At 35.9% G+C, this 26,170-nt stretch overlaps 3 protein-coding genes and 1 non-coding gene across 18 annotated transcripts in view; 2 read left to right on the top strand and 2 right to left on the bottom strand.

The window, feature by feature from the left end:
• Positions 1-4,280, top strand: part of LOC132635040 (DNA mismatch repair protein MSH5) — a 40,832-nt gene extending 36,552 nt beyond the window's left edge. For 6 of the 15 annotated variants that reach the window (XM_060351283.1, XM_060351253.1, XM_060351270.1 and 3 more), the window contains 5 exons: positions 533-625; positions 3,030-3,097; positions 3,170-3,193; positions 3,699-3,814; positions 3,895-4,280. In XM_060351283.1, coding sequence (XP_060207266.1) covers positions 533-625; positions 3,030-3,097; positions 3,170-3,193; positions 3,699-3,814; positions 3,895-3,993 — 400 coding nt within the window. In that variant the 3' untranslated portion in view covers positions 3,994-4,280. Of the gene's footprint in view, positions 1-532; positions 626-3,029; positions 3,098-3,169; positions 3,194-3,698; positions 3,815-3,894 lie in introns of those variants that run through there. The other 9 variants (XM_060351308.1, XM_060351315.1, XM_060351323.1 and 6 more) reach the window with 6 other exon arrangements.
• A 1,283-nt stretch (positions 4,281-5,563) lies between these two features.
• Positions 5,564-5,636, top strand: TRNAF-GAA (transfer RNA phenylalanine (anticodon GAA)). The gene has a single exon. It is a non-coding gene; the product is annotated as a tRNA-Phe (tRNA).
• Positions 5,637-7,160: 1,524 nt separating this feature from the next.
• Positions 7,161-11,600, bottom strand: LOC132635031 (protein transport protein Sec61 subunit beta-like). The gene is made up of 2 exons (XM_060351240.1): positions 11,442-11,600; positions 7,161-7,695 (listed from the first exon to the last, which is right to left on the bottom strand). The coding sequence occupies exon 2, from the start codon at positions 7,691-7,693 to the stop codon at positions 7,439-7,441; it is 255 nt and encodes an 84-aa protein (XP_060207223.1). The 5' UTR covers positions 7,694-7,695; positions 11,442-11,600; the 3' UTR covers positions 7,161-7,438.
• Positions 11,601-23,589: 11,989 nt separating this feature from the next.
• On the bottom strand, positions 23,590-25,810 carry LOC132611384 (uncharacterized). The gene is made up of 3 exons (XM_060325820.1): positions 24,425-25,810; positions 24,233-24,325; positions 23,590-23,769 (listed from the first exon to the last, which is right to left on the bottom strand). The coding sequence occupies exons 1-3, from the start codon at positions 25,808-25,810 to the stop codon at positions 23,590-23,592; spliced, it is 1,659 nt and encodes a 552-aa protein (XP_060181803.1).
• Positions 25,811-26,170: the final 360 nt, after the last annotated feature.

Genomic DNA, 26,170 nt, shown 5'->3' with positions numbered 1-26,170 from the left:
GTTACTTCATAGATTTAGCATGGAGAAGCAGGTTATTCAATACAACAACAATTCAAATAGTGAGTAATTTACTGTGAAGGAGATAATGAGTATTTTGGTGGAGAGGAGCCAACTGGAAAATCTATTTATGACTTGTTTACCGTGTAAATGCATTTGTATCAGTGTAAATATGTGAATAAATGTGTATAAGAAAAACGAATTTGGGTGTAAAGGATGTGATATAAGGAGTTTTTTTTTTTTTTTTAAATGGGAATTGGATCATGGTTCATGGGTCAGGTCGAAGGAAAAGATCTGGTGGGGTAGGTTTTTATTTTTGACCAATAAGTAGGCGTCATATAATAAATATTTAATAAAAAAGGAGTGGGCTGTTAAGTTTAAGGGTATAAGTGAGCCAAAATGGGTGGATGAAGGGTATTTTTAAACCTTTTGAGATAGTTCAGGGGCATTTTTGGACCTTTATGTTGATCTCATCAGGTCTTGTACCTGTGCTCTTCTGGGGTACCATTAACTCTCAATGTTGATGTAACATCAGGGTTAGTTACAAAACGCGCTGCGCAGTGGCGGAGCCACATATAGTTGAGGGGTGTCGACACCCCTTCGTCGGAAAATTACACTGTGTAGCTAGGTAAATTTTTTATTTTTATGTATATATACTACATATTGACACTCCTTGGCTTCTTCGTGAATTTACTTCTTTATATTTTGACACCCCTTAGTGAAAATTCTGGCTCCGCCACTGGCGCTGCGTAGTATACGCGCAGGATCACCCAGGGACAATGTTTCTTGAGATGTATTCCTAGAAACAAACTACTATGTAACCACATTAAGGTATAAAAAATTAAAATAGGGTCATATATGAAGTCTAGTTCTGTCCACTCTTATTGTTCAAAAAGGAGAAGCCTAGATGCCAATCCTTTCCCTTTTACAGACGCCACCTAGAAGTATCACAGGATGACAGTATCTAGTTAGTCTATTGTAGTGATTGATCTTTCCAAGGAACAAAGTCCTCACTATCCATGGTGGTTTATCCGACAAAATAATTATCAGGATTGGGAAGTGGTCAATTAATCCGAAGCCATCAAACTATTTGTTGTAACCTTACTATTCAATAATGTCTTTCATGACTTGATTGTCATAGATGACCATAGCAACGGACAGATGATTAATGCAGGGTGTCAATCGCACGACTTTGGTGCAGAGTTATTGTTGGTCCATCTCTTGTATTGAAATTTGAAAGTACTTTGCACATCATGAATAAGACATTGAAACTTTCATAATTCTCTCTGCTGTGAACCTTTACGAAGCGCTTAACCTCTCAAAGTGGGACTTCTTGGCGCGAATCCGGATTAGTTGCGCCCCAAAGCGTGTACAGACTGAAAAACCAAAAAAGAAAAAACAGCCATAGTCTTAATTCAATGGTATCAGAGCAGGCAGAGGTCTCGGGTTCAGGTCTCACAGCCACCCATTATCAAAAAGAATTTTCACATGCTTGGCCCATGAAAATGTATCAGGCCCACATGTGAGGCGTGTGATGAGTTAATTAAGTAAATAAAAGTGTGCTCTCTCTAATAGCTTAAGCTTTTAGTTGAGATGGTCACACACTTCAAATATTTTCAGATCAAGGACCAAAATGAGTTGTGATGTCTCCTAGGCATTGAGCTAGCTCAACATAGATCTGCCTTTGTCAATTGACGACATAAGTATATTCTTGACGTCCTTGAGGAGACAGGTATGATAGATGGTACATGTAATGAAGCGTTTAGCTTTTACTAGGTTTGGGATGCTCTTAGTGATTGCAAAAGATAAAGGAGGTTGGTTGACGAGTTGAACTATCGCACTGGTACTTCTGAACTTTTTGCCTTCTAGTTGAGTACTGTAACTTAGTTTTTGGATTCTTCGTGTGGAATCTTCTCTAGGGAAAGGCTTAATTTACAAGGATTATGTATGAGTAGATTTTCGGTATACAGCACAAATTAGGCAAAGTTACCTTCTGATGGACGATGTACTTTTGGGTAGTGCTGTAGTTGGAGATAATATTGGCGTCTTGGAAGAGCAACAAAAAAATGTGATTGTAAAATTTGGTGCAGCAGTTGAATTAACGGTCTTGGTGATGCCTAATAATGAGCTCATATAAATCAAACAACTACTCAAAGAATTAAAGTTCGAGAGATTGATTGGATTAAACTTGTGTAATAATCAAGATAGACTTCATATTATATTGTGTCCAAAAATTCATTTAAAGATAATAACATAAATATAAACTAACACTTAGTAAAAATTAGAGAATGATGCTCCCAGGAGCATTATTTCAAGTTTTGTATGTCAAATGATCAGTTTGCAAATATATTCACCAAGCTCATTACAAGTCCTCCAACTAGCTACATATGTAGCAAGTTTGGCATATGCAACTTGTATGTACGCACTTGAGGAGAAGTGACCCTTCTGATGGATAACTTAGATGTCACTAGCCAAAATTTCAGTGTTAGTATTTTACATTCAACCTAAGAACCCTTCTGATTTAAGGTTCCTAGATAGTTGAGTGTTGTTTCGCTTATCCTTCCATACTAATAGTCGTAATATCACTTTTGTAGTTTCTTGTTCTTCGGTTTCTATTACTAGCTGGTGTTTCTTGTACTTTGATTATCGTATTCTTTTGTTGTAGTTAATATTCCTTTTTTCTGAATGCTTTGTCATGTTTTCTTTAGTATTTTGCCATGGCTTCTTCACTTCCGTTATTTCTTTTTTCGAATTACTTTGAAATGCTTTTCCTTGAGCCAAGGGTCTATCGAAACAGCCTCTCTACCTTCCAAGGTAGGGGTAAGGTTTGCGTACACACTACCCTCCCCAGACCCCACTTGTGGGATTACACCGCGTATGTTGTTATTGTTGCCTAAATTACAATTGACTTTTCTGCTATTCATTTCAGTACATTAAGGGCTACACACATTGATTGAAGATCTTTTAACTTTTACCGTGTTCGGTGTCCACATATTATATTTAAATTTTTGTGGTTATTATTTCTTCTCCAGGAAAGATAATATCACCTACTCTTTTATGCCTGACAGGTTGGTCCCTGGACGTGCACTCCTTAGCTATGGTAAGTGCAACTTTTGTACCTCAAAGGAACAGTGGAAATTATAAACTTCTAATGGACTCTTTTATTCTGCAGGGTTGCATTGTGCCCGGCTGGCTGGTATGTTAAAACATTGCTTGAAAAATTAGTTCCACATGTTGATTGGGCAGTAAATATGCTCCTTTGGCGTAAAGAGCCCCACATATTTGTAGTGTGTTCTTACGGTGTCGACAACTTTTATAGCTGCTTAAATTTTTCATATCCTTGCACTTGGTAAAAGAAGGAAGGTATTTGGTTCAAAACTATATGTGGAAGGTGATATGAAGTTTGATTCTTCTCTTGCATATATGATTTTGATCATCTTTCTCATACTAGCAGAATCAGCAGTATGAACATATGCCTTGAGAAAGAAAATTGAGAATAATTTAGTGTGGCATGTAATAATCAGATACAGTCCTATATGGAACCAAACTGCCTCTGCACTTAAAGTGTTGTGTTTTAAATGTTTTGTCACTGTCATGCATTGTCATCCTCTTGTAGCTTCTTTGGCATCTTGGAGAGTATTTGTGCATCCTTTATGATCAAAGAGTTTCATTTCATAATTCAAGTGTATTTGTTCCTGCAGGATTACCTCACGAAGTTTTAAATCGAGCAGCATTAGTATTGGATACTCTCAAGAATGACATCCAAGTTGAGAGACTTGGCAGTGAGGACATAGTAGCTCAGGATCAGCAGTACAAGGTTTAATATCATTTTAAACAATGTGCCAGAGTAGAATAAAACAAAAAAGTTGTATCAGTTTCAACAATTTTTGGATGCAGGATGCAGTGGAGAAGTTGCTAGCCTTCGATGTTCAAAAAGGTGATCTGCTCCACTTCTTTGAAGGTCTTTTCAAGCCAATACTAAAAGGAGTATCGTAGTCCTTTGACTTGTCTGTCATAGTCACTTGTGATTCAGTTATATTTGATCAATGACGCAACTGTATCCGTTTATCATTTTTCTGGAATCATAACTAAAGCAAAGTCAGTATCTTTTCTCTCATGTCGCTTTGAGCTATGGAAGACAAATTAATTGGCTCTTTTGATAAAGGATACTCCACGTTCATGATCACCGAAGGCAAATTTATGATTTGAAATTTATGGATTCCTACAATAACTTCAAATTAATATACAATGATAATTGGGTTCACAGTTCATATATTTATAGATATTTAATGAGTTTCTTAACATCAATGATTGCTTCTTGGGAACGCATATACTATGCCCTAGATCTGCCCCTGCGTGAGCATGGCTCTCGTTTACCTATATAGTGTCTATTATACTCGTAATCTCAAATGCCACTTGCGAACTCTTTGGAAAGATGATTAGAATTTGGCAGGTATGGGAAGTGAATTAACGCGACGTAAACGTGTTTTAAGTTTTAACTATTCTGAGGTATAACAATGGTTATAAATTTATGAAGAAAAACATTTATTTCTGGACTATCATAGTGGTTAAAGAGTGTTTTATATGAGAACACACAAGACTATAATTTTTATTTCTATTAATTTTTGACAGGTTATTTTTAATTTGAAAGCTACTTAAAATGTTCCATGCGTCCTAGAATAAACTTAAAACCAGAAAAACATTCGATTGTTGACAATATAGTTCTCGCCATCGGCTGTGCATAAAAATAGCATTGTTTTTTAGCTTATAAACTTATTATTATTCACTTTAAAGGACTTTTCAGACATTTGTATTAGCATGAAGTGCGAGAGAAATAGAGACACGCATCACATATAAATAACAGAAAAACAATTCCTATGACATGTTCCTTTGAAATAAATTTTATTTCATTTAGTCCTGATTACTAATTAAAGTGTGTTCTCGTTTTAATTTGTGTCTGTTAAAGTGAATTTGCTTAATTGTGTTCAAACAAATGTACGGAATTTTTTTCAAATTTTCTCTGTTGGTAGAGCAAAGGCTAAATCAGTGTTTGGTACTATTGATGTCATTTTTGGCAATCGTATAGTGTTTTGATGATACTTTTAAGTCATAAAGGTTAATAATAATATCTAAATGATACTCCCTCTATCTCAATGTATATGACACTTTTCACTTTTCGAAAGTCAAAAAAGAAAATCTTGACCGTGATTTATTCGTATACCGTTTAAATATTTTTTTAATTGTTAATCATTATGACTTGTAGTATTTTTTATGTAGTTTCTAAATATATAAATTATTTTTCAAAGAACTTAAAGATTGTACATTATCACTGTCAAAATAAAGAAGTTAGACCCACGAAATTCAAACTTAGTCATTAATTTGGGACGGAGGGAGTAGTTGGAATAAGCAATATTAAGTTAAACCTTCAGATAATTATAAGAAAAATGAATTCTGGCCATGATTGAAGGAAGACGTTTTTATAACCAAGCACTTAAACAGTTAAACATGATTTTCTTGGAAAATAACATAACGGTTAGATAAAAAACAAACATATTGGGGTCAGCAAGCGGGGATAGCTCAGTTGGGAGAGCGTCAGACTGAAGATCTGAAGGTCACGTCTTCGATCAACGTTCACCGCATTTTATATTTTATCTTTTGAAGTCTGTTTATTCATTCTGTTTTTCGGGTTGGTATGTGATTAAAATTTAATGCAAATAAGTTTGAACGGGACCGGTTTGCTTAAGTTTGGCTATTTCAAATTTTCAGGTTTTCCGATCTTGAGGCTATAGGTTGGGTTTCTTCTTATAAAAATGAATATTCTTACTCGAATTACCTCGATAATTTCTCATTCCCACCGGCCACCATAACATCCAAATAAAATGTTCATCAACTAATGAAACTATTCTAAAATATCCTTATAGTTTTTATGTGATTTAAACATCAATTAATATCCTTCCCTTAAGGACCCACTGTCACAACTCTTCAAATGACAAAAGATATAGTCAGAAGCATCTCAATTTGTCCTATTCGTTAGCCTAATAGGTATTTTGACTGATATATTAGGGTATTAAACTTAGTATATGAAGACTTATATCAATCATTAGGCTAAATATTAGGTATAAAAAATTCGAATTTTCGGATATGTGAAAATTTGAAGTTCCAAATCCAAACTCCTATTCGAAATAAAAAAAAATTAAAAATTAAATCCAGTATTCAATCCGTAATCCAAAAATAAAAGTTCAAAACATTTGAATTTCAATTTCAACCGAATTATACCCCAGCGGTATATGAAGGTTGTCAGCGAGAGTGGTGGCACGTTGGGAGCGTTCAACTGAAATTTCAGCAGCATCCCTCTTTTTTCTTTATTTTAGGAGTAAAGCTAAGGAACAATGCTTTGATTTATGTTACAAGTTTAGTCAGGTCTGATTAGAAGTTCAAAAAAATAAATGCTTTGGCAACTTAACGCGCTGTTTATTTAACAAAATTAATCAGGATTCTATCAAATTATGTTAGACTTGATGTGGTTTTCTCTATCAGGATTCTATTAAATTATGTTATACTTGATGTGATTTCTCTGTCGAAACAATAGGTAATGGCTTAGATAGAACGCAGTTCAAATTGTATTGCCATCTGACATCGTCATCAAAGCACACCGTGTTGAACTCAATCAACAGGAAGCAATCATCGGCATCTCAACTCTTGTTTCTTTATGATCGAGAAACTTCCGCCGATGGCGTACGATTCAAAACTCACATCCCTCTACCAACTTATCTAATTATCTATTGAAGAACAAACATAAATTCACTATCTGTTTTATGTCAGGTGTTACGGAGTAACTCCCACTATAACAGTAAAAGTAAGACGTGCAGGTAGATCAACTCATCCAGTTATCACTGAAATAGCATCACACAAGAAAAATCACTTACCATCCATTAGTGCGAAGAGACTCAGAATGGCGGAGGCAAATTTGAAACTCACATCCCTATATCATTCTCCACTCTATGGTAAAGTCGAACTTATGACGCATTCCATTATATATGTCTCAGCTCTTTAGAATCGTTCAAAAACTATCAGGCTTGTAACTAAGCAAAATCAATCTTCCCACCTAATTCTACTAAGAGCTATACTCAATACAAGTCCATTCAAGGGTAAATGAAGTATGATTTGGTCCGGCAATTCCTTTCTAGATGTTGGAACAACTTACAAAAACCAGTTACTCGAAATGGGAAATTCTGTATAAATCCATTACAGTACAAGGAAAATAAAGAAAGGTAAATCTAATAACTCTGTCTGTCTTAAAGGAATTCTCAATCAGTTGGAACCCAAATATCAAAATTCTCCTATCCTTCTCTGCGGACAAAGTAGAGCTTACCCATGACATGAAGGACAGCAACAAAAGCAATGAAACCAATACTCATAACAAGCATTGAAACCAATACTCCTATCCTTCTCTGCGGACAAAGTAGAGCTTACCCATGACATGAAGGACAGCAACAAAAGCAATGAAACCAATACTCATAACAAGCACAACATTAGGAGAAATCTTGAGTCCTGGTGAATCATCAGTATAGAATTGGAGCATAGTACCACCGGCTCCTCCAGCAGCGGCTCCACCACTAGTTGTCCTCCTACGTCGTAGATTGGCAGCGGCTGCGGCATTAGAACCTCTCTGAGGACCACCTCCACCCAATGCCATTTCTAATCATCATTTTTGAATGTAAAAATCAAACTTTAGTAAAGGGTATATCACCACAAGAGGATCTTTGAACACAAATTAGCACTGCAAGTGCTTGAGCGCAGTGAACAAACAAAAGACAATACAATCAAATAATAATGTAAATCACATTACTAACGAGAACTAGTGACAATACATGAACTCATGCATTTTAAAGTTCTTCTTTTATATGTTAGAAAGTATAAAGCTGCCATCGCCCTTTGGATATGCTGCAACTAGCATTCTTTTTTTTTTTTTTCCCTCCGAGTTCCTTTGCTCTTTCATATCTGTTACTTACCACATATTAGAAAATATTAATCTGTAACTTTACCCATCAATAACTGAAAATCATAAATTAATGAACTAGAAGATATCTATTTGTCCAAAATTTACCATCTAGTTCCACAATTACGGTCATTACTGTATACCACCTTAGATCAATCTAACTAAATCTTAGATATTTGGTACCACTTCTATAAAGCTTACTACATACCTATAATTTTCAAATTAGGGAAGGAGAAGGTAGAAGATTACGATGGATTACTCAGATATTATCCACAATAGTAGACTCCAAGCCAATAAACAATTAAGTGGGTATTGGTTCTACATTGAAACCAAATACATTCCTACAAGAGTTTCAGTAACAAAGTTCTGAGCCATCTCCTTTGCTAATGGTTAAAAGGGAATTCAGTATTTCTGTCCCCAAATTGGTATTTCCCAGTACACCTGGTATAGGAGTTCTCTTCAGATTAACTATGATCATACTGATCACAATTTCATCTACAATGGTTAATGAAATGGACATGCTTTTCCTAGAAAGATTACAGTTTCTGTTATACTTTATAAAAGGCCCCAAGGAGATTTTGTAACGTGGGGTTCAGAGACAGGACTTCTTCGCTCCAAGAAAACAATGGGTTCTGTTACGAACTAAGGCTCAAGTCTAAGCTAATTTTAGTATCAAAGTAGGTACCCAAAAACAAATCAGGACTCATATCCATATACAAATGGCTTTTCTAAACACATAACCCAGCGCTTCTACACCATATGTCACATCCCTTTTTTTCCCCGTTCTAAGTAAGAAAAGGTTTTTCCAATTTAAAGTGACTATTTATTTATTCAGAGTCTCCACTTGGAATTGAGTTTTGGTGTTCCAAGTCGCCTTATTAAATCCCTAATCAAAAGAAATTTTGTTGACCGGGGAAGGTGTTCGCCACCCCCGTGGTTTTAGCCTAAGTTGCGCGGACTCTCCATTTTTGGTGCCGTTCCCGTCTCGATACGGGAGTGGGATACGGTCAAGCAACTTCGGATACTTTGACTGGAGTCCATCGACAAATTTGGGGAAAAATTGAGATTCTGATTTCTCAAAATTAAAGATTAAACGGATTTAAGATAAGGGAAATGGCATGCCTTCAATATTATAGTACTTTTGTTGCTGCTTTATGTTTCAGAGAAACCAAAAATTCAAGGTCGTGTTTCTGAGTTCGGATGGTAAACAGTAGCAACGATATAGATAGAGAGCTGCTTGAAGGCCTTGAATGGCTTTATTTTTCTCTTTTGAAGGAAGAACGAAGACGTGATCTATTTTTTATAATTTTGAATTTTCTTAGCCGAATCCCGGCACCCGTATTGCCAAATCCGTACAACTTAGGTTTTAGCACAATTGCTTTATTCTTGGCTTAAATTAACTTTTAGGATACATTACGAGCGCTTAGTTCCCATCTTCTTTGATTTTGTTTTAAACTCGTCCAAAATTGTCTCTATTTAATTAATGTGTGGTGTACTAGTAGAAAGACTTTCCAGCCTTTCCCATGATTTTTTATTTATATCTCGCGCCTTTTGAGGAATTTATGGATCGTTTACAATGCTAACTCAAGTTGATTCCGTACAGTTACTCGATCATCATCAATTGGTTCCTCTCTGCATCAAATTGAATTCTTTCTTTATCAAACTTTGCTTGTTGTCAAGCATGTGATGCCTTGAATTGGGCTCTCTCATCTTCAAATCAGGCTTTCTCCCCTTCAAAGTGGTCTCTATTCTCATCAAATTCCCTTTGATGCTGACCTATGGCTTCTGTGACAATCCTCATATAAAGTCTGAATGGTGGAGCGATATTCCCTCTCAGCCTTTTTTCGAGCTAACCTAACTCTAGCCGGACAAATCTCCTCTGACGCTCTTAGTTTAGAAGAGGCAGAGTGGACTGATAATTTCCTTCAACCTCTACCTGAGCTTGCTTGATTCTGACCTTTCTCTACTTCTCGGTCTATTGCCCCTTCATCGATATTTTTGGTGGGTTGACTCTGAAGCCCTATTAAATATGCGGTCTACCTCACCTCTTTCACGATCCTCCGCCATGTTGTGGAAACTTGAGAGTATGCATCTGCCTACCCCAACATCCCTCTCAGGAATTCTGACATCTTTAAGGTTTGGGGCAGATGTACACTCTCAAGATTCCACAACATGGTGGAGGACCGTGATAGAGGTGAGGTAGACCGCATATTTAACATGGTTTCACAATCAACCCCCCCCCCCCCCCCCCCCCGGAGTCATGGCAGAAGGATCGGTACAGGGGGTAGTAGACCGAGAAGTAGAGACTAAGGTCAGAATCACGCAAGCTTGGCTCGAGGTTGAAGAAAATATTAGCCCCACTTGCAGGTTCTAAACTAAGATCTAAAGAGTGTCAGAGGAGATTTGGCCTAACAAGAGGCTAGAATTAGGTTAGCCCAACAAAAAGTTGAGAGGGAACATCACTCCACCATTCAGACATTATATGAGGATTAAGGCATCGTTACAAAAGCCGTGGATCGGCAACAGAGGGAATTTGATGAGAAGAGAGACCACTTTGATAGGGAGAAAAATTGATTTGAAGATGAGAGAGCCAAGTTCATGGCATTACAGGCTCGACAACAAGCAGAGTTTGATAAAAAAGAATTCAGTTTGATGTAGAGAGGGACATGATCGGGCAAGGGTTCGAAATCAACTTGAATTAGCATTGAGAATGATGCATAAATCCCTCAAAAGGCGCGAGATACAAATCAAATCTGTAGTAAAGACTGGAAAGCACTGCTACCAATACACCACATATTAATAAAATAGCAACAATTTTGAACAAGTTTAAAACAAATCAAAGAAGGTGGGAAATAAGCATCCTTAAGCTCATAGGCAAAATGTATCCCACGAAATTAATTTCAGCCAAGCATAAGTCGATAAAGAGACCGTGCTAAAACCATAGGACTCGGGGGTTGCCAAACACCTGGCCCGGTCAACAGAATTCCAGGTGTTTTTGCAGACCAAAAATAAAGAACCAAATTTATTTTGATTAGGGATTCGATTAGGTGACTTGGAACACCAAAACTCAATTCCAAGTAACGACTCTAAATAAATAAATATCTATGTTCAAAAGGCACTTCAATTGAAAAAACACTTTTACAAATAAAAACCTCCTTATCCGGGGAAAAAAACGGGGGGTGTGACACCATGTACTACAAGACTACAAAAACACAAACAACTATGTCCCTCAATTCTGAATTAGATTGGATTCGCTTATCAATAACCATCCAACTTTTGAGCCCTTCTCCATATACAAAAAAGTAGCTCTATCCACGCACAGATAAGTAGATATAGATTAAAAAAAAGAAGAAGATAAATTTGCATGCAAAAACCGCAAATTGAATCGTTGAATAGAACAATTGATCAATGAAGGAAAAAGAAACAGAAGATTAAAGAAACTTACTTTAGAATATTTTTGAGATAATTAGGAAAAGAGGCACTTAGATCTTAGTCTCTGATATTTATTTATAAGAATTGGTGATGGAAGGAATTTGCATTTTTGTAGAGAGAGATGAAAATGAAAAGAAAACTTGTCTCTGTCTCTTTTTTTATGTTAAGAGGAAAAGTAGCCACGGAGGCTTTACCAATCATCTTTTGACACGTAATCCCATCACTGGTCTTTTGGGCTTGCTAGGCTGTACAGAAGATACTTTTTGTTTTGCGCGGAGTGCCCTTCTTTTGGGTGGGTCTTTATATTTTGTCCCTCATTTATGCCTTCTTTAATTTTTGCTCTTGCCGTCTGTTTAATGAAAGTTTTTTGATGAAATTATCCTTACCCCATTAAAACTCTTTCTATTTCGTCATTTGCCCTTTTCTTTTCTTTTTTTGCTTCTTCGTTCCTCCTCTGTTTTGTGTCTGTCTTATCTGTTCTAAAGTTTAGGTACGAATTTGGATCTTTTGCTCGTTTCAATATTTATTTTTATATTAAATTATTGTTTGTTGAATTGATATCTTTGTCTTCGTCATTTTTTTATATTTAATTGATCCTTTTTTATTTAAAATTATAGTGTTTTGTTACAGTGTCTATATGATTTTTTGAACTTTAGTTTCGTTCTCCATGTATATATTATGGTTTTTTGAATGTCGTATTATGAATGTCGTAATATGTTTTAGTTGATTTTGATATGCGTTTTGGTTTTCTCTTTGTTGAATCTTTGAAGTTTTGCCTGTGAACAACTGTTTTATGTTGTTGCTGGTGTTTTTGTTTAATAGTCTGGTTTTTGTGAAGAATGTGTTTGTTTGAGACAACATATGCCGGGTCCGGCAGAGTTCTTGGTTTTTTAAACTGAAGTTATGCCGGTTCCGGCATAACTTCATGAATTAAGTTAATTTATGTGTGTCTTGGTTTTTTGGTGTTGTCTTGTTAATAATTTTGGTTTTTATGCAATCTTTATGTGTTTTGGTGTTGTTTTGTTAATAATGTTGGCTTTTTATGCAATCTTATGTGTTTTGGTTCTTTCTTCTATTATGCAGGTATTTGTGTACCAGTCTAGGGGCTGATTTTTTATTATGGTATATGTTAATTATTTTCATTCTCATTTTTGGTTTATTCTTATGTAAACTCTTGGTTTCTGTTGACATTAATTTTTCTTTTATAGGAGGAACATCCCTTGGTTATGTTTGAACACTGGGTTGAAGGAGGTGGCATGTGGAGTGGTGATTTTCATTTTCGGAGTTTGATTTTGTTCTTTTTGAGTGTCTCTCAATTGGAGTTGTTGAAAAAGGGTGTGTTTGGAGAGTTTATGGATTTGGTTTATGTCCGCCTGAGTGATAGTATTTTCCATTGCTTGATCTTATCGCAACTTTCATCTAGTAATGATAGTGCGTTAAAGTTTAAGATATTTGATCGCGTGTGTGTATTTGATTCCGAGTCTTTCCGTCTTATTACTGGTTGGATTCTTGTGTTGGCGATTTTAGTGTTGTGTCTAGCAGACCAAATAGATTGTTGAGACTTTATTTTCCAAATCAGGATAGAATAAGGTTGTGTGATCTCAAGAGTTTCTTACAGATCAAGTCAAGTAATCGTACTGGTGGTTTTTGGGAAAGATCTAGTGATCCTGTTAGACTTGTTGAGGTCTGTATAATGGAGAGGGTTTTGTTGGGTCGTAACGAGAAATGTGTTGTTAAAGGTCATCTAATGAAGATAATTGACGATGACAGTCTTCGAGTGTCTTATCCTTGGGGTTCTCTTAGTTTTAATTGGTTGGTACGGTCGATTCGTGGTTGTGTGAAGACTTTCAAGAGCATGTCATCTACACGTTGTATGATTAGTGGTTTCCCTTACACTTTAAATGTGTGGCTGTTGGAGGTTTTCCCTATCTTTCGAGGGTTTTCAAGTTTTCATAGTCTGAAGTCTCCTCGTATGTTGTCTTGGGGTCCTTCAAAGCAAGTTGATTATAAGTTATTGCTAATAATTTCTTCCATGCTGAAAAAGTATGTGTTTCCCTTTTGTTGATGCTTCTTTTTCTTGGTTCTTTTTTCCCTCTTGTTATTTTTTGTGTTTTTGTCTAATTTGATGTGTTTATATTGTGTTATAGAGATTCAAGAAATTTATTGTCCATGCTGTTGTTGTTGGTACGGAACAAGAGATGCTGGATTATCCAGTTGCACTTAAATTTCCTGATGATTCAGGCCCTTGTTCTTCCCGTGCGGTTTTTCCATCTGAAGTTACTTCTCAGATAGTTGATGTAAGTTGTACTTTGATTTTTGTGTTTTTGGTTGTTTAACTGAATTCTGAGTTAGAGGCCTTGTGGTATAGTATTTTAGTAGGAGACATTTTGTAGTCTTTTCTGTTTTGGTTATGGAAATTAAAGTTTATGCCCCTTGAGGCATACTTTTTGGTTTTGCAAATGTAGAATCTGCCCCTTCCGGCATACATTTCTCCTTTCATATTTCAGTTCTGCCCCTACCTGCATACTGTTCTCATTTTGAGACTAATTTTAGTAGGTAACACATTTTGCAGTGTTCTCTGTTTTGGTTTTGGAAATGAAAGTTTATGTCCCTTGAGGCATATTTTTTGGTTTTGCAAACTTAAAATCTGCCCCTTCCGGCATACATTTCTCTTTCATATTTGAATTCTGCCCCTATCGGCAAACTGTTTTCATTTTCAGACTTCAGTTCTGCCGGTTCCGGCATACTTGTTCAACATTAATTTAGTGACATCAAAAGTGATGTGTTGTTTTATTGATCTGTTATACAGGGTGTTTTGTCTAGTGTGAAGAAGCAACTTGATAATGAACGATCTACAATTGTCAATCAAGTAAAGGTATGGCTTTCTATTTTTTTATTTTTGAGTTTGTTAATATGATATGTATACTTTGCATGCTGCATTCGTTGTTTTTGTTTATTCTCATTTTCTTTTCTTCTTTGTTTAAATTTTTTTCGTTGTTTTGTAGTCTTTGGATAGCCGTTTCGAAGAATTGGATAAAAATTTTGTTGGTGCGATGAATGCTATGGATAGCTTAGTTCATGTACATGATGAAATAAAGTCATGTGTAGCAGCTTCTGAAAGTGCTAAAAGAACTTGTTTAGAAAGTAGACTTGATAGTTTGGAAAGTAAATTTGATTATGTGATGCATTGTGTTGAAAGTTTAGTTCGACTGCATAGCGAAAACAAATCTTGTAAAGCTTGTGCATCTGGTAAAAGACAACCTGATTTGGGTTATTCAGTGAATGATGAGGTGAAGTTAGATGCACATCTTGGAAAAGAGGAGAATATGCTTTGTAAAGCAAGGTCTACAAAAAATGAGACGTCTCCCATGCTCGATATGCTCTGTGATGCTGCTGTTTCTTCATCAAGTCAACTGTCTGATAAAACTCAAACTCTTTCTCAGTTTGAAAAGCAATTTGTGAAAGAAAATGAAGACCGCGTTAAAGAAATTGCTGCAATTAATAATGCTTTTCAATGCGGAGATTATGTGTTTTCTTCTAATGAAGCATCACAAAATGTAAATGAAGTAGTAGCTGCTGTTGAAGATAGTAGAAAACGTCCGAGATGCGAAGATGGAAACAAAGAAGATGATGGTAGTAGAAAACGTCCGAGATGCGAAGATGGAAACAAAGAAGATGATGGTTATCCTAATTGGTATTTTCTTACACCAAGCAGTACTCCAGTTGAGAAACGGTTGAGTTCTGCTGTTGAAGATATATACTGTACTGCAGAAGAGTTAGGAAAGTAAATTGATTTTTTTGTTGTTATTTACGACAAGTGTTATGTTATTGTGTTTCTCCCTTTTTCGAATGATGTATATGTAAATTGGTCTTTCATTTCTGTACATATAATGAAGTTTCACTTTTTCAAACTGTGCTTTGTAGTCTGCCTTAACCGGCATACTTTTGCCATTTTTGTGAACAAATGTTCTGCCCCTTCTGGCATACTTCTAAGATGGAAGTAACTGTTTTTCCTAAAAATAAAAAAGATAATTAAAAAGTGACTCTTGTTCCAAAACATCTCGAATAAGTGCGACAGTTACTTCCAATTAATGTATTAATTGTTTTGTTTTAAAAAAAAAATGGAAAGAAAAACTGAAAAATTCTTTGTATTTTTGTCAATAGTTGCGACAGTTACTCCAATTTAAATTTGAGTAACTGTTTTTGGTTTAAAAAAAAAAACTGCAAAACTTGCCGTATCCTCATCCAATTGAAATCCAAAGAGCTTAATTTGCAAAATTCAAGCCAAATAATCTTGCCGCCTCCGACATAAGTTTTCCCGTTGGGAACAGAAGTTATGCCCCTTCCGGCATACTTCTAAATTCGTAGTAACAATTTTTTTTCTTCCGCTAGAAATAAAAAAAAGATAATGAAAAAGTGACTCTTATTCCCACTATCTCTAATAGGTATTGCTACATTTACTTCTAATTGAAAATGTATTAATTCCTTTAAAAAAAAAGAAAAAAGAAAAAACTGAAAAACTCTATATTTTTTTCAATAATTGCAACAATTACTTCAATTCAAATTTCACTAACTGTTTTTTTTTTTTTTTTTTTTAGAAGAAACTGCAAAACTCCCTGTATCCTCATTCAATTGAAATCCAATCGTTTCAACAGTTATTCCAATTTAAAATGAACCAATTTGAACTTCTATATAAAGCCACACAGTTATGCGTACAACGACAAACTTTTATTCCTAACACACTTACATTATGCCACTTTCGGCATAAGTTTTGTCACGTGGTTAGCACGTGTGCAGTTTTTTTTTTTTTTTTTTTGTTCAATATATATTTGCTCGCTCTTCCTGTAATTTACTTTTATTTTCGTTTGTTCACTTTAAAGGTGAAGAAGGCAGTTGCTTTGTCACGTTTCCTATATCATCTTTATCAATTCTTTTCATTGATTTCTCTTAGTGGGGTTTCAATTTCATCTGTAAGTTATTAGTTACTATTTTATTACTTGTTGATAAGTTATTTCCTGCAATTGTTTGTGTCTGTATTTTATTTGAATAGGGTTTTCTGTTTTTTTTTTCCTTTTACGCTTTTGGTAATGCATTGTGGTAATGTATTTTTGTTGGTAATGTTTTTTGTGTGTTTTTTTTTTCCTTTTTTTTTCTTGATTGAATTTTATGTTTTGCTCATGTCAGTGTGCTAAATCATGAGACGACAATTTGGAAAAGTTGCTGACTATTATATTCCTCCGGAAGAGTGGACAGACACACGCATCAGTGCTGTATGGTGAGGGGATGAAAAGTTTGTTAAATTTGTTGAGAAATTTCTTACAAAAGAACAGTTGGTAATTTTGAAGAATCGTCCTTTTGGGAAATTTATGGAATTACATAATATAAAAATGTCAGGTATCTTGGTGAATTTTATGTTGTTGTCGGAAGTTCAGTGTTCTGAAACAAATGAAATGCATTTTAATATACAATATAAACTTGTGACATTTACAGACCAATCATTTAAGAGAGTCACTGGGTTATCAATTACTGAACCTCCTAGATCTTTCTATGCTAAATATAACAAAACCAATGACAGTCGTCTTTTGAGAAGATATTTTGGTGTTGAAGATGGTAAAAGGAATTTGGAAATGAGGGATTTGAAGAATGTGATGAGTGCTGAAAATGTAGATTTTGAAGATGACCTTGATGCGGTGATGCTAGCAGAGGTATACATTCTTGGTCGTGTTTTATTGGGCGGTAGAATTGATAAAAAGGTATTGTGGCAGCATATTGTATACATAAAGGACAGTGAATTGTTTGAGCAGTTTAATTGGGGGTCTTTGTGTTTTACTGAACTCCTGAGGTGTTTCAAATCAATATATAAGCAAGGGATAAACAGACATAACATTGATTATGGTGTTGTTGGTTTTGTTTTTGGCTTTAGCGTTTGGGTTTGGTCTAGGTTCAACGACTATCGCAAACAATATGTTGATATTATTGGCGATTGTCGTGAACCTCTGATGTTGTCGTATGTCAGCAATAAATCTCCACATTTCAATGATGTCAAGAAATTGCTTGTATCCGACGAGTACACGAGTGGAAAGGTAATGGTGTTTATTGCCCTTTACTTTTCGTGTCAACTTTTAATGTGGTTTTTCTTTTTCTGTTTTGATGGCATTATTGATTTTATTATTGTATGGATTTTATTTCAATAGCGAGGTAAAGGGGTGGTTGATGAATCTCCGGACAATTCAAGTGGTGATGGAAGTGAATCTGAAGATGCCAATGTTGCTGGCAAATCCACTGAAAGCTCTTCTCTAGAGCGTCGCATTGAGGTATTTCTCATGGGTCCTCTCTGTTTTTCCTGTAAAAGTTTTGTTCCTTTTTTTTTTCTCTTGAGTTTAACACTTTGCTGTATTTGTTTATTTTCACAGTTCCTGGAAAATGTTTGTGATGCTAAATTGGATAGGATTTTGAATAATCAACAGAAGGAGAAGGCCCGGATGGATCAGCTGATTTCTGCTTTGCAAAAAGCAGGGTTAAATTTTGAATCCCAAACTGCTTCTGATGTTGAAAATGTTCGTCGACATGTTGATTCTCCTCGTCATGTTGAAAAGGGTAGGCGCAAGAGCACAAGATCTGTTCGTAAAAGTGCTGCTGCTAAAAGGAAAACTAAACAAGCCATGTCTCGTAAAAATGTTGAGAAATCTTCCGTTGGGCAACGAAGAAGATCGTTGCAGTCTCATGTTGGGGAAGATATTGCTGATATTGAACAGGCATTTTGGGAATCTGAAACTGGCACCGGAGACATGGGGGGCAACGGTGTTGATTTGTCTAATGTTGAGGCTGAAAGTAATCAAGAAATTCAGATGGAAGATGTGCAAGCCGTTTCTAGTGAAAGAACCGCTGATGAGACAGAGTTGGGAGGCAAAATCCAGTTTTACAAGAGAAGAAAATTACGCAAAACATTACAAGATGCAAATGTTTCTCTAAATGTGGCATTTGAAGATGTTTTTGGAGAAGGCCAAGCAAATGTGACATTTCCCATGGAGACAGATGTTGAACAAGTTGAATCTCTAAATGCAACCGAAAATGTTGAGGCTGAATTGCCTTCGGTAAATTTACATTTATACTTTGTTGTTTTCTAAACCTAAGTTGCCTGGCACACTTTTCTGGTAGTTGACACTTTGTGTGCTCCTTTTTGTTTTCCTATATGCAAATGATAGTTTTTCCCCTCCTGGCATAATCCCATTTTTTTATTGCAAACTCACGTTCTGCCTACTTCGGCATACTACCTTTTTTGCAAAGTTATATTTCTGCCTACACTGGCATACTTTTACTTTTTGAAACTTAGCTCTTGCCCCTTCTGGCATACTTTCACATTTTATATGCAAACTCATGTTCTGCCTCCTCCGGCATACTCATCTCTTTTGGAAAGTTCCCCTTCCGGCATATTTTTCAAAACTTGTTCATAAATTTTCCTTTTTGTGAACCTAACTTCTGCTTGTTTCGACATAATTTTCAATCTTTTACATCTTTCAGAATTTGTTAATTTTTTATTTTAATATTTTTGCTTCGATAATGGATGTTGTGTTTCTTAATTTGTTACTTTATGTAGGTTGTTGTGGAGGAACAATTTGCCGGTGAACAGTTTGGTGACGCCAATCGTGAAGAATCCAACGTATCTCCACCGAAAGGACATATGCCTGAAAATCTTGAGCAAATTCAAGATGACTCTGTGGTGGTTTCTGATCATCTCGAACGAGATTTATCTCCTGCCAGAGATGATAGGATAGAAGAGGGTGATACGTTGGTGTCACCTCATCATGATGAACCCATTATATCTCAAGCTGAAGGAAATGCAACTGGAAATGTTGAGGCTCAATTGCCTTTGGTAAATTTACATTTATACTTTGTTGTTTTTAACACTTTGTTTGCTCTTTTCTGTTTTGCTTATGCAAATGATAGTTTTTCCCCTCCTGGCATAATCAACCCTTTTATTGCAAACTCATTTTCTGTCTACTCCAGCATACTACCTTTTTTCGCAAAGTTATATTTCTGCCTACACTGGCATACTTTTAGTTTTTGAACTTAGCTCTTGTCCCTTCCGGCATACTTTCACATTTTATATGCAAACTCATGTTCTGCCTTCTCCGGCATACTCATCTCTTTTGGAAAGTTATTTTCTGCCCACTCCGGCATACTTTTACTTTTTGAAACTTAAATCTTACCCCTTCCGACATACTTTTCCCTTTTTCAAGCATAAGGTTTGCCCCTTCCAGCATATTTTTCGAAACTTGTTCATAAATTTTCCTTTTTGTGAACCTAATTTCTGCTTGTTTCGACATAATTTTCAATCTTTTACCACTTGCAGAATTTGTTAATTTTTTATTTTAATATTTTTACTTTGATGACGGATGTTGTGTTTCTTAATTTGTTACTTTATGTAGGTTGTTGTGGAGGAACAATTGGGCGGTGAACAGTTTGGTAACGCCAATTGCGAAGAATACATTGTATCTCCACCAAAAGGAGATATGGCTCAAAATCTTGAGCAAACAACACTTGAAAATCTTGAGCATATAAGACGTGAAACACCTGAAGCTCAAGTTTCCAACGACGGTGATGAACGCGTTGTTGTTCCTCATATTGGTGTTATGCCCGAGCCTATTAATGCGGTTGAGCCATTCAGGAGCGAACCAGCTAATGCAGACCCTGTTCAAGTCAGTACTCCAAGGGAGTCCGCTGTTGTTGATGGAAAGGGTGAGAACTCTCAAGGAATGGAGGACAATTTTCGATATGTGTCCTTTGAAGATATTGTAAATGTCGCTTCTTCCGCTGTCAAAGAGAGTACTGTTAATCAAACCCCTCCTATTGCTGAAGAAGAACCTGTTGTTGAAGTGGCGGAAGTGCTATCTTCCTTGAAGACAAGGTGCCAGAGGAAAAGGAAAGTAGTGGGTGATACCCCGGCACCCGGATGGATGCTATATTCTGGACGAAACGATCTTCGTTTTGAGTCACGGAAGGACGAAAGTGACTAGGATGAACAGTACAGAAGGATGTGCCCATTCCATTACTTCAAAAGCAAACTTGCCGTGACCTTTTGGAAAAAATTTATCAATCCTCGAAATCTTCCACCAAGTAGCTTTCGACCTACTGGGTAAGTTTTTAGTTATTGTGTGCTTTCTTGCATTTTTCTTCCTTATTTTGGGTTTGCGTTTTTTTCTTTTCAGTCTTTTAAGTACAATCTCTGTATTTTTGCCCCTCCTGGCATAATCCCCCCTTTTATTCCAAACTCTTGTTCTGCCCTTCCGGCATATTGTTAAAAAATTGTTCATAAATTTCCCTTTCTGTGAACCAAACTTCTGCCTGTATTTTTGTAATTTTTGTTCCCTTTTCTTTAATCAGGGCAGAAGACGAGGTAATGTATCCTGAAAAGTTGAACCAACTCAGTGAAGTTTATAAGTTGGGTGATGTTGAGCCAAAATATAGGATGTTTTCGTGATTGTCTTTTACTTTTTCTTTTCTTATTTTTCTATTAGTTATTGCTTCTTGCTTCTTCTTTTTTTCTTTATTGCTGGATCGCTATTTTTTTTCCTTAACACAGCATATTGATGTGATGCTATATTATTTGAGGAAGAAAATGATGTATCATCCTCCAGCTGCCAATGCTGTTAAGTACACAACCGTAGATATGATGTTTGATCAGCTTGTGCAATTTGACATCAATAGATACTACGAAGACCCGGTTAATTACCACTGGTTTGCTGGCGGCAGTGATGATGCATTTTTGCTGAGTAATATTGTGTATGGGCAAAGAGGAAAATGTGGTATATCATGGGAGAATGTTGACAGGGTATTAATTCCTATTCGCCCAGGATCTGATGATCCTAAAGCAATTTCTCACTATGTACTTGCTGTTTTCATGATTGATGAGCGTAAATTGGTAGTTTATAACTCACTCAATCATAATGATGATCGTTTGGTTCACATTATCGAGGCCTACTGTGGTATGATCCCTAAGTTGTTGATGGTCAATGATTTTCAATTATTCAGGCCATCATACAATAACTTCAGTAATCTGACATATACCTGGGCTGCCTGTCCAAAGCAAGGATCGTACGTTTCATTCTTATCTTTTTTAGCTTTTTTCCATTATTTTTTGTTGATTTTTTTTATTGTTTTTGCTTTTCTGTTGTTCTAAAACATCTCTTTTTTATGACTTTCAGAGATTATAATTGTGGTCGTTTTTTTATCAAGTTTGCTGATATGCTGATTAGTGGTGAAAATCCTGCTGATTGGGATGGTTCTAGTTTGATGGACTACATGAAAGAGTGGTCAATCAATTTGGTTTGTCATGGGAAAGATAAGCTGAAAAAGGATTATGACACGCCACCAGATACAGCTGGAAGTGATTATCATGAGCATAACGTTATGGAGTGTGAGTATGAGATGAAAAAGAGAGCTAGATCTGTGAAGAAAGCAAAAAAATAGTTTGTTTTAGTTGAGCTAGATCTGTGAAGAAAGGAAAAAAATAGTTTGTTTTAGTTATTTTTGCACTATGTAATTTTTTTTCGTGCGTCCTTGTGTTTTTTGTAAATGTTATAAGATTGTATAGTTTGTTTGTGTTATAAATTTCAACTTTAAGCCCCTTTGTAATTTGATGGTGTTCATTTTTAATCTCAACTTCTCTGTTCATAAAAGCTGTTATTTTGTTGAAAATCCAAGTTATACCCTTTCCATCACAACTTCATGGCTGTTGTATAATAGAATTTTGCCGGGGTCGGCATAGTTTCTCATTATGTAAATAGAAGTTCTGCCCATTCCGGCATAATTTAAGTTCAGAAAACTTGCCAAAACTAGCAACAAAGACAAACCCTTTGAAGTTATTGACCAGCCAAAATGCATTTATTGGGGATTATTTGTGACAGAAAGCTGTTATTTTGTTGAAAACCAAAGTTATGTCCTTTGCATCACAACTTTATGGTGGTTATGTAATAGGAATTTGCCGAGGTCGGCATAGTTTGTCATTTTATGAACAGAAGTTCCACCCTTTCCGGCAGAAATTAAGTTCAGAGAACTTGCCACAAACAGCAACAAAGACAAAACCTTTTAACTTTTTTCACCAGTCAGAACGCATTTTATTGGGATTAGTTGAGACCCCATAATTGTTATTTTAGTATGAATGAATTTTTATTTTTAGTCTATGTTTGTTGTTGTTGTTGTTTTTTTTTTCCAATCCAACATTGTATGAATGAAATTTTAGTATTAATGAATGAAATATTTTACTTAGTGTTAATTGTATTGTGCTGAATGTTTTATCCAATTTTTCAGCATTTTAAAATATTGTATAAATTACAAAGCACATAAGTATGCCCCTAACGACATACTTATTTATTTTGTAAGCGGAAGACCTGTCGATTCCGGCATAAATGTAAAACTTGAAAATATCAGACAGAAACAATATTGTTATGTCCCAAGGCATACATCTATTAAACTTACCAGGATGTAGTCTTTGAGATACCAATTTTGTTTTTCCGGCAAAAACTGTTATACCTGCCACAAGAGGCATAAATTATAAAACTGGATAATTAAAGTTGATGATTTTTTTCTTTTTCCTCAATGTTTTATGGTAGAGAATTGTAGATTTCATGTAGGGACATTTATCTTTTGCTATTATATAGTCTTTTATTATTAGCAACAAGAAGATAACAACTTAATAAAAGAAAATAATAAAAGAAAGAATGGACAGAAGAATAAATGAATGATAAGATGCTTGAAGTCTCAGTCTTAGTAATACCAAAGTTTTGCCATTTCTTTCAGGCAGAGTGTGCATTATGCGTCAAGAATCATAAGATAAATTCATATAAACCATGTATAAGAGTGTGATGTTAGGATGACAATTTCCTCTACCTGTATCTTCTTGAATATGGATTGAGAGCTGGACTGTGGTTACAGGTTGCCCTAGTGTGTCCAAAGAACTTGCATCTACCACAGCTGTATGTGTACTTTGTCAATTCTCTTCTTAGGCGATATCTTTTTGTTTGTTTTCTTCCAAGTCTTATTTTAACATCAGGCGGCGTTATTTTAATATCCATAATGTTTTGTGGAATAATCCATGAGTCTTGATTTCCAACTGATAGTATTTCACCTTTGTATGTCTCTTGGCAGGCTTGTTTCTTGAACTAGTCCGCACAGTATGTCGATTTTGACAAACTTCTTTTGTCTATAACTGCCATGGCATGTGTGCACGGTAACTCGTCAGTTTGAAACTCCAAGCACTCACAAGTCATATTCTTCAGGTCTACATTGTATTGATATCCTTCATCTTTCACAACAAATTTGACGGGAGTTTTGTTTTCTACCTGTGGAAATTGACAATATAAATGAGTGATATTTTTTGTGGCAATTTTCAGATTATATGAGAGTTATGCCCTTTCCGGCATACTTCCTGTACAGTGAAAATAAGAATCTGCCCCTTCCGGCAGAACTAAGTATAAAATAGGGTCATAGTTATTCCTTTGTCCAGCATAACTTTTGTGTTTGGTTAATTTTAAACTATACATTGCTCAAAAAACTAAGATTGAAGTGTGTTGGTAAAATTTACTTACTTTCATTGTGAGCATAAAAACAGTGTTATAGTTATGCCCTTACCAGCATAATTCCATGCTAGTTAAAATAAGAGTCTGCCTCTTCCGGCAGAACGAAATATAAAAATAGGGTCATAGTTCTTCCTTTATCCAGCATAACTTTTGTGTTTGGTTAAAATTAAACTATGCATTGCTCACCAAACTGATATTGAAGTGTGTGTTGGTAAAATGTACTTACTTTCATTGTGAAGCCTCTAGTTATCTTTTCAAGTAGAATCTTTTCAACCCAACATGTCAGGTCATGGGACGGTCCTGTTACGTCCAATTTTCTCTGGTAAAACCAATTTTGCAGCTTGTTCTGGATGTAATCAATACATGCCATTATTGGCAACTCCCTTGCTTTCCTCAATACAGAATTCATTGTCTCGACATTGTTTGTTGTGAGCATGTTGTAACGCCTGTTGGTGTGGAATGAACGTGCCCATATTTCCGGTGGTTCTTCTTCTATGTATTCTGCAGCTTTTGGGTCGATTTGTTGCATCTGTGACATATAGGTACGAAACTCTGCCTGTTTGTAGGTAGTTGCTGCATTGTAGAACAGGGATAGGATCGTTTCGGATAGGAAATATTTCTGCAAGTTCTTCTCCATGTGGTAGATGCATATTCCATGCTGGGTATCTGGATACAGTTCTTTGATTGCAGTTGCAATTGATGAGTGGCGATCGGAAAGAATTGATAGGTCTTTGCGCGTGCCAAACACCTTTTTCACGTGTCTGAAGAACCACCTATGGGATTCATTATTCTCAAAGTCTGCAATACCAAATGCGAGAGGAAATATGCTGTTGTTTCCATCTTTTGCTACTGCTATCATGAGCACACCGCGGTATTTTGATTTTAAGAAGGCTGAATCCACCATCATTACTGGTCTGCAGTGTTTCCAACCCTCAATTGATGCTCTGTACGCGAAAAAAACATACTGAAACTTATTGTCAGCGGTCCATTTGATGTTAGCAATTGTTCCAAGATTTCTTAATTTCATCATGTGAAGATATTGCGGTAGAAGTGTGTAGTTATTTTCTGGGCTTCCTCTTATGACATTATAAGCGTGTTGGAGGGAACGCCATGCTTTGTGGTAACCAATGTGCAAGCCATATTTGCTTCTCATTTCTTCAATGACAAATTTGGGTGTTATCTCTTGTAGTGTATGGCGTACTAGGTATGTAATGTATTCCGCTATGACTTTTGAAGTTGCATTCCTCATGTCAGAGGTGATGAAATTTATTGAACAACTATGTCTCTTTTCAAAGTTAACTACTTTGAAAAGTTCTGATCCTCTGAACCTTGAATTGTGGAAACGCCAAATGCAGGTTGGGTCAACACATCTGATGTAATACCATTGTGTGCATGACTTTTCTACCTTGTACTGTTGATAATGAGTAATTGCAATGTTATTCATGCACTTTTTCACGGTATCTTTGTCTTTGAATAAAATGCCAACTTCTATTTGATCAATCGATGCACTAGGTGTCAAAATTTGTGTATCATTTTGTATCCTCTTCCTCTTTAGTGTCTTTGTTTTGTTGCATGGCTGTGTTTGTGTCTCTTCAACTGTCATGCTCGGAGTAAGTGATACAACATTCATTGAAGTTGGATGCTGAGAAAGGTCATTGTTTACAACTTGCTCAATGTTTGGTGGTTGCCATTGTAGCTGGTGAGGTGTCTGGTTAGGAGTTACTATCTTGCTCTGCTCATGTGGAATCCCAAGGTTATATCTAATAGGGTTGTGTTGTTCGTCATCCAATCCAACTTCAGACATGTCTTCTTCATAAGCAATGTAGAGTTGTCTGTCAATTTCCTCTATGGATTGTCCTTCTGTCATTAGGATAGATTCATTATGATGTTCTTGTAATGGGTTGTTCTCCGCATCAGCTGAATTGAACTCTAATATGAAACGGGAATTTCTGAAGTTGTCATTGTTGTTGAGTAGGTACAAGCAAGTGTGAAGATCAATGTCGTTTGTTACACGCATCCCTTTGGATGTTTTCTCACTGGTGTCAAACCATATGTTGGCCTCTTTTTGCTGAGTATCTTGTGTATGCCCCGCTAATATCTATTGAGTGAATTGTTGAAAATTTACACCATCATTGATAAGTATTAGCTTGGTTTCATGATTAAC

The sequence above is a fragment of the Lycium barbarum genome, chromosome 1, assembly GCF_019175385.1.
Source record: "Lycium barbarum isolate Lr01 chromosome 1, ASM1917538v2, whole genome shotgun sequence".
NCBI classification, from domain to species: domain Eukaryota; kingdom Viridiplantae; phylum Streptophyta; class Magnoliopsida; order Solanales; family Solanaceae; genus Lycium; species Lycium barbarum.
Note: the sequence above shows the minus strand (reverse complement) of the source record. Positions and strands in the feature narration are given on the sequence as shown.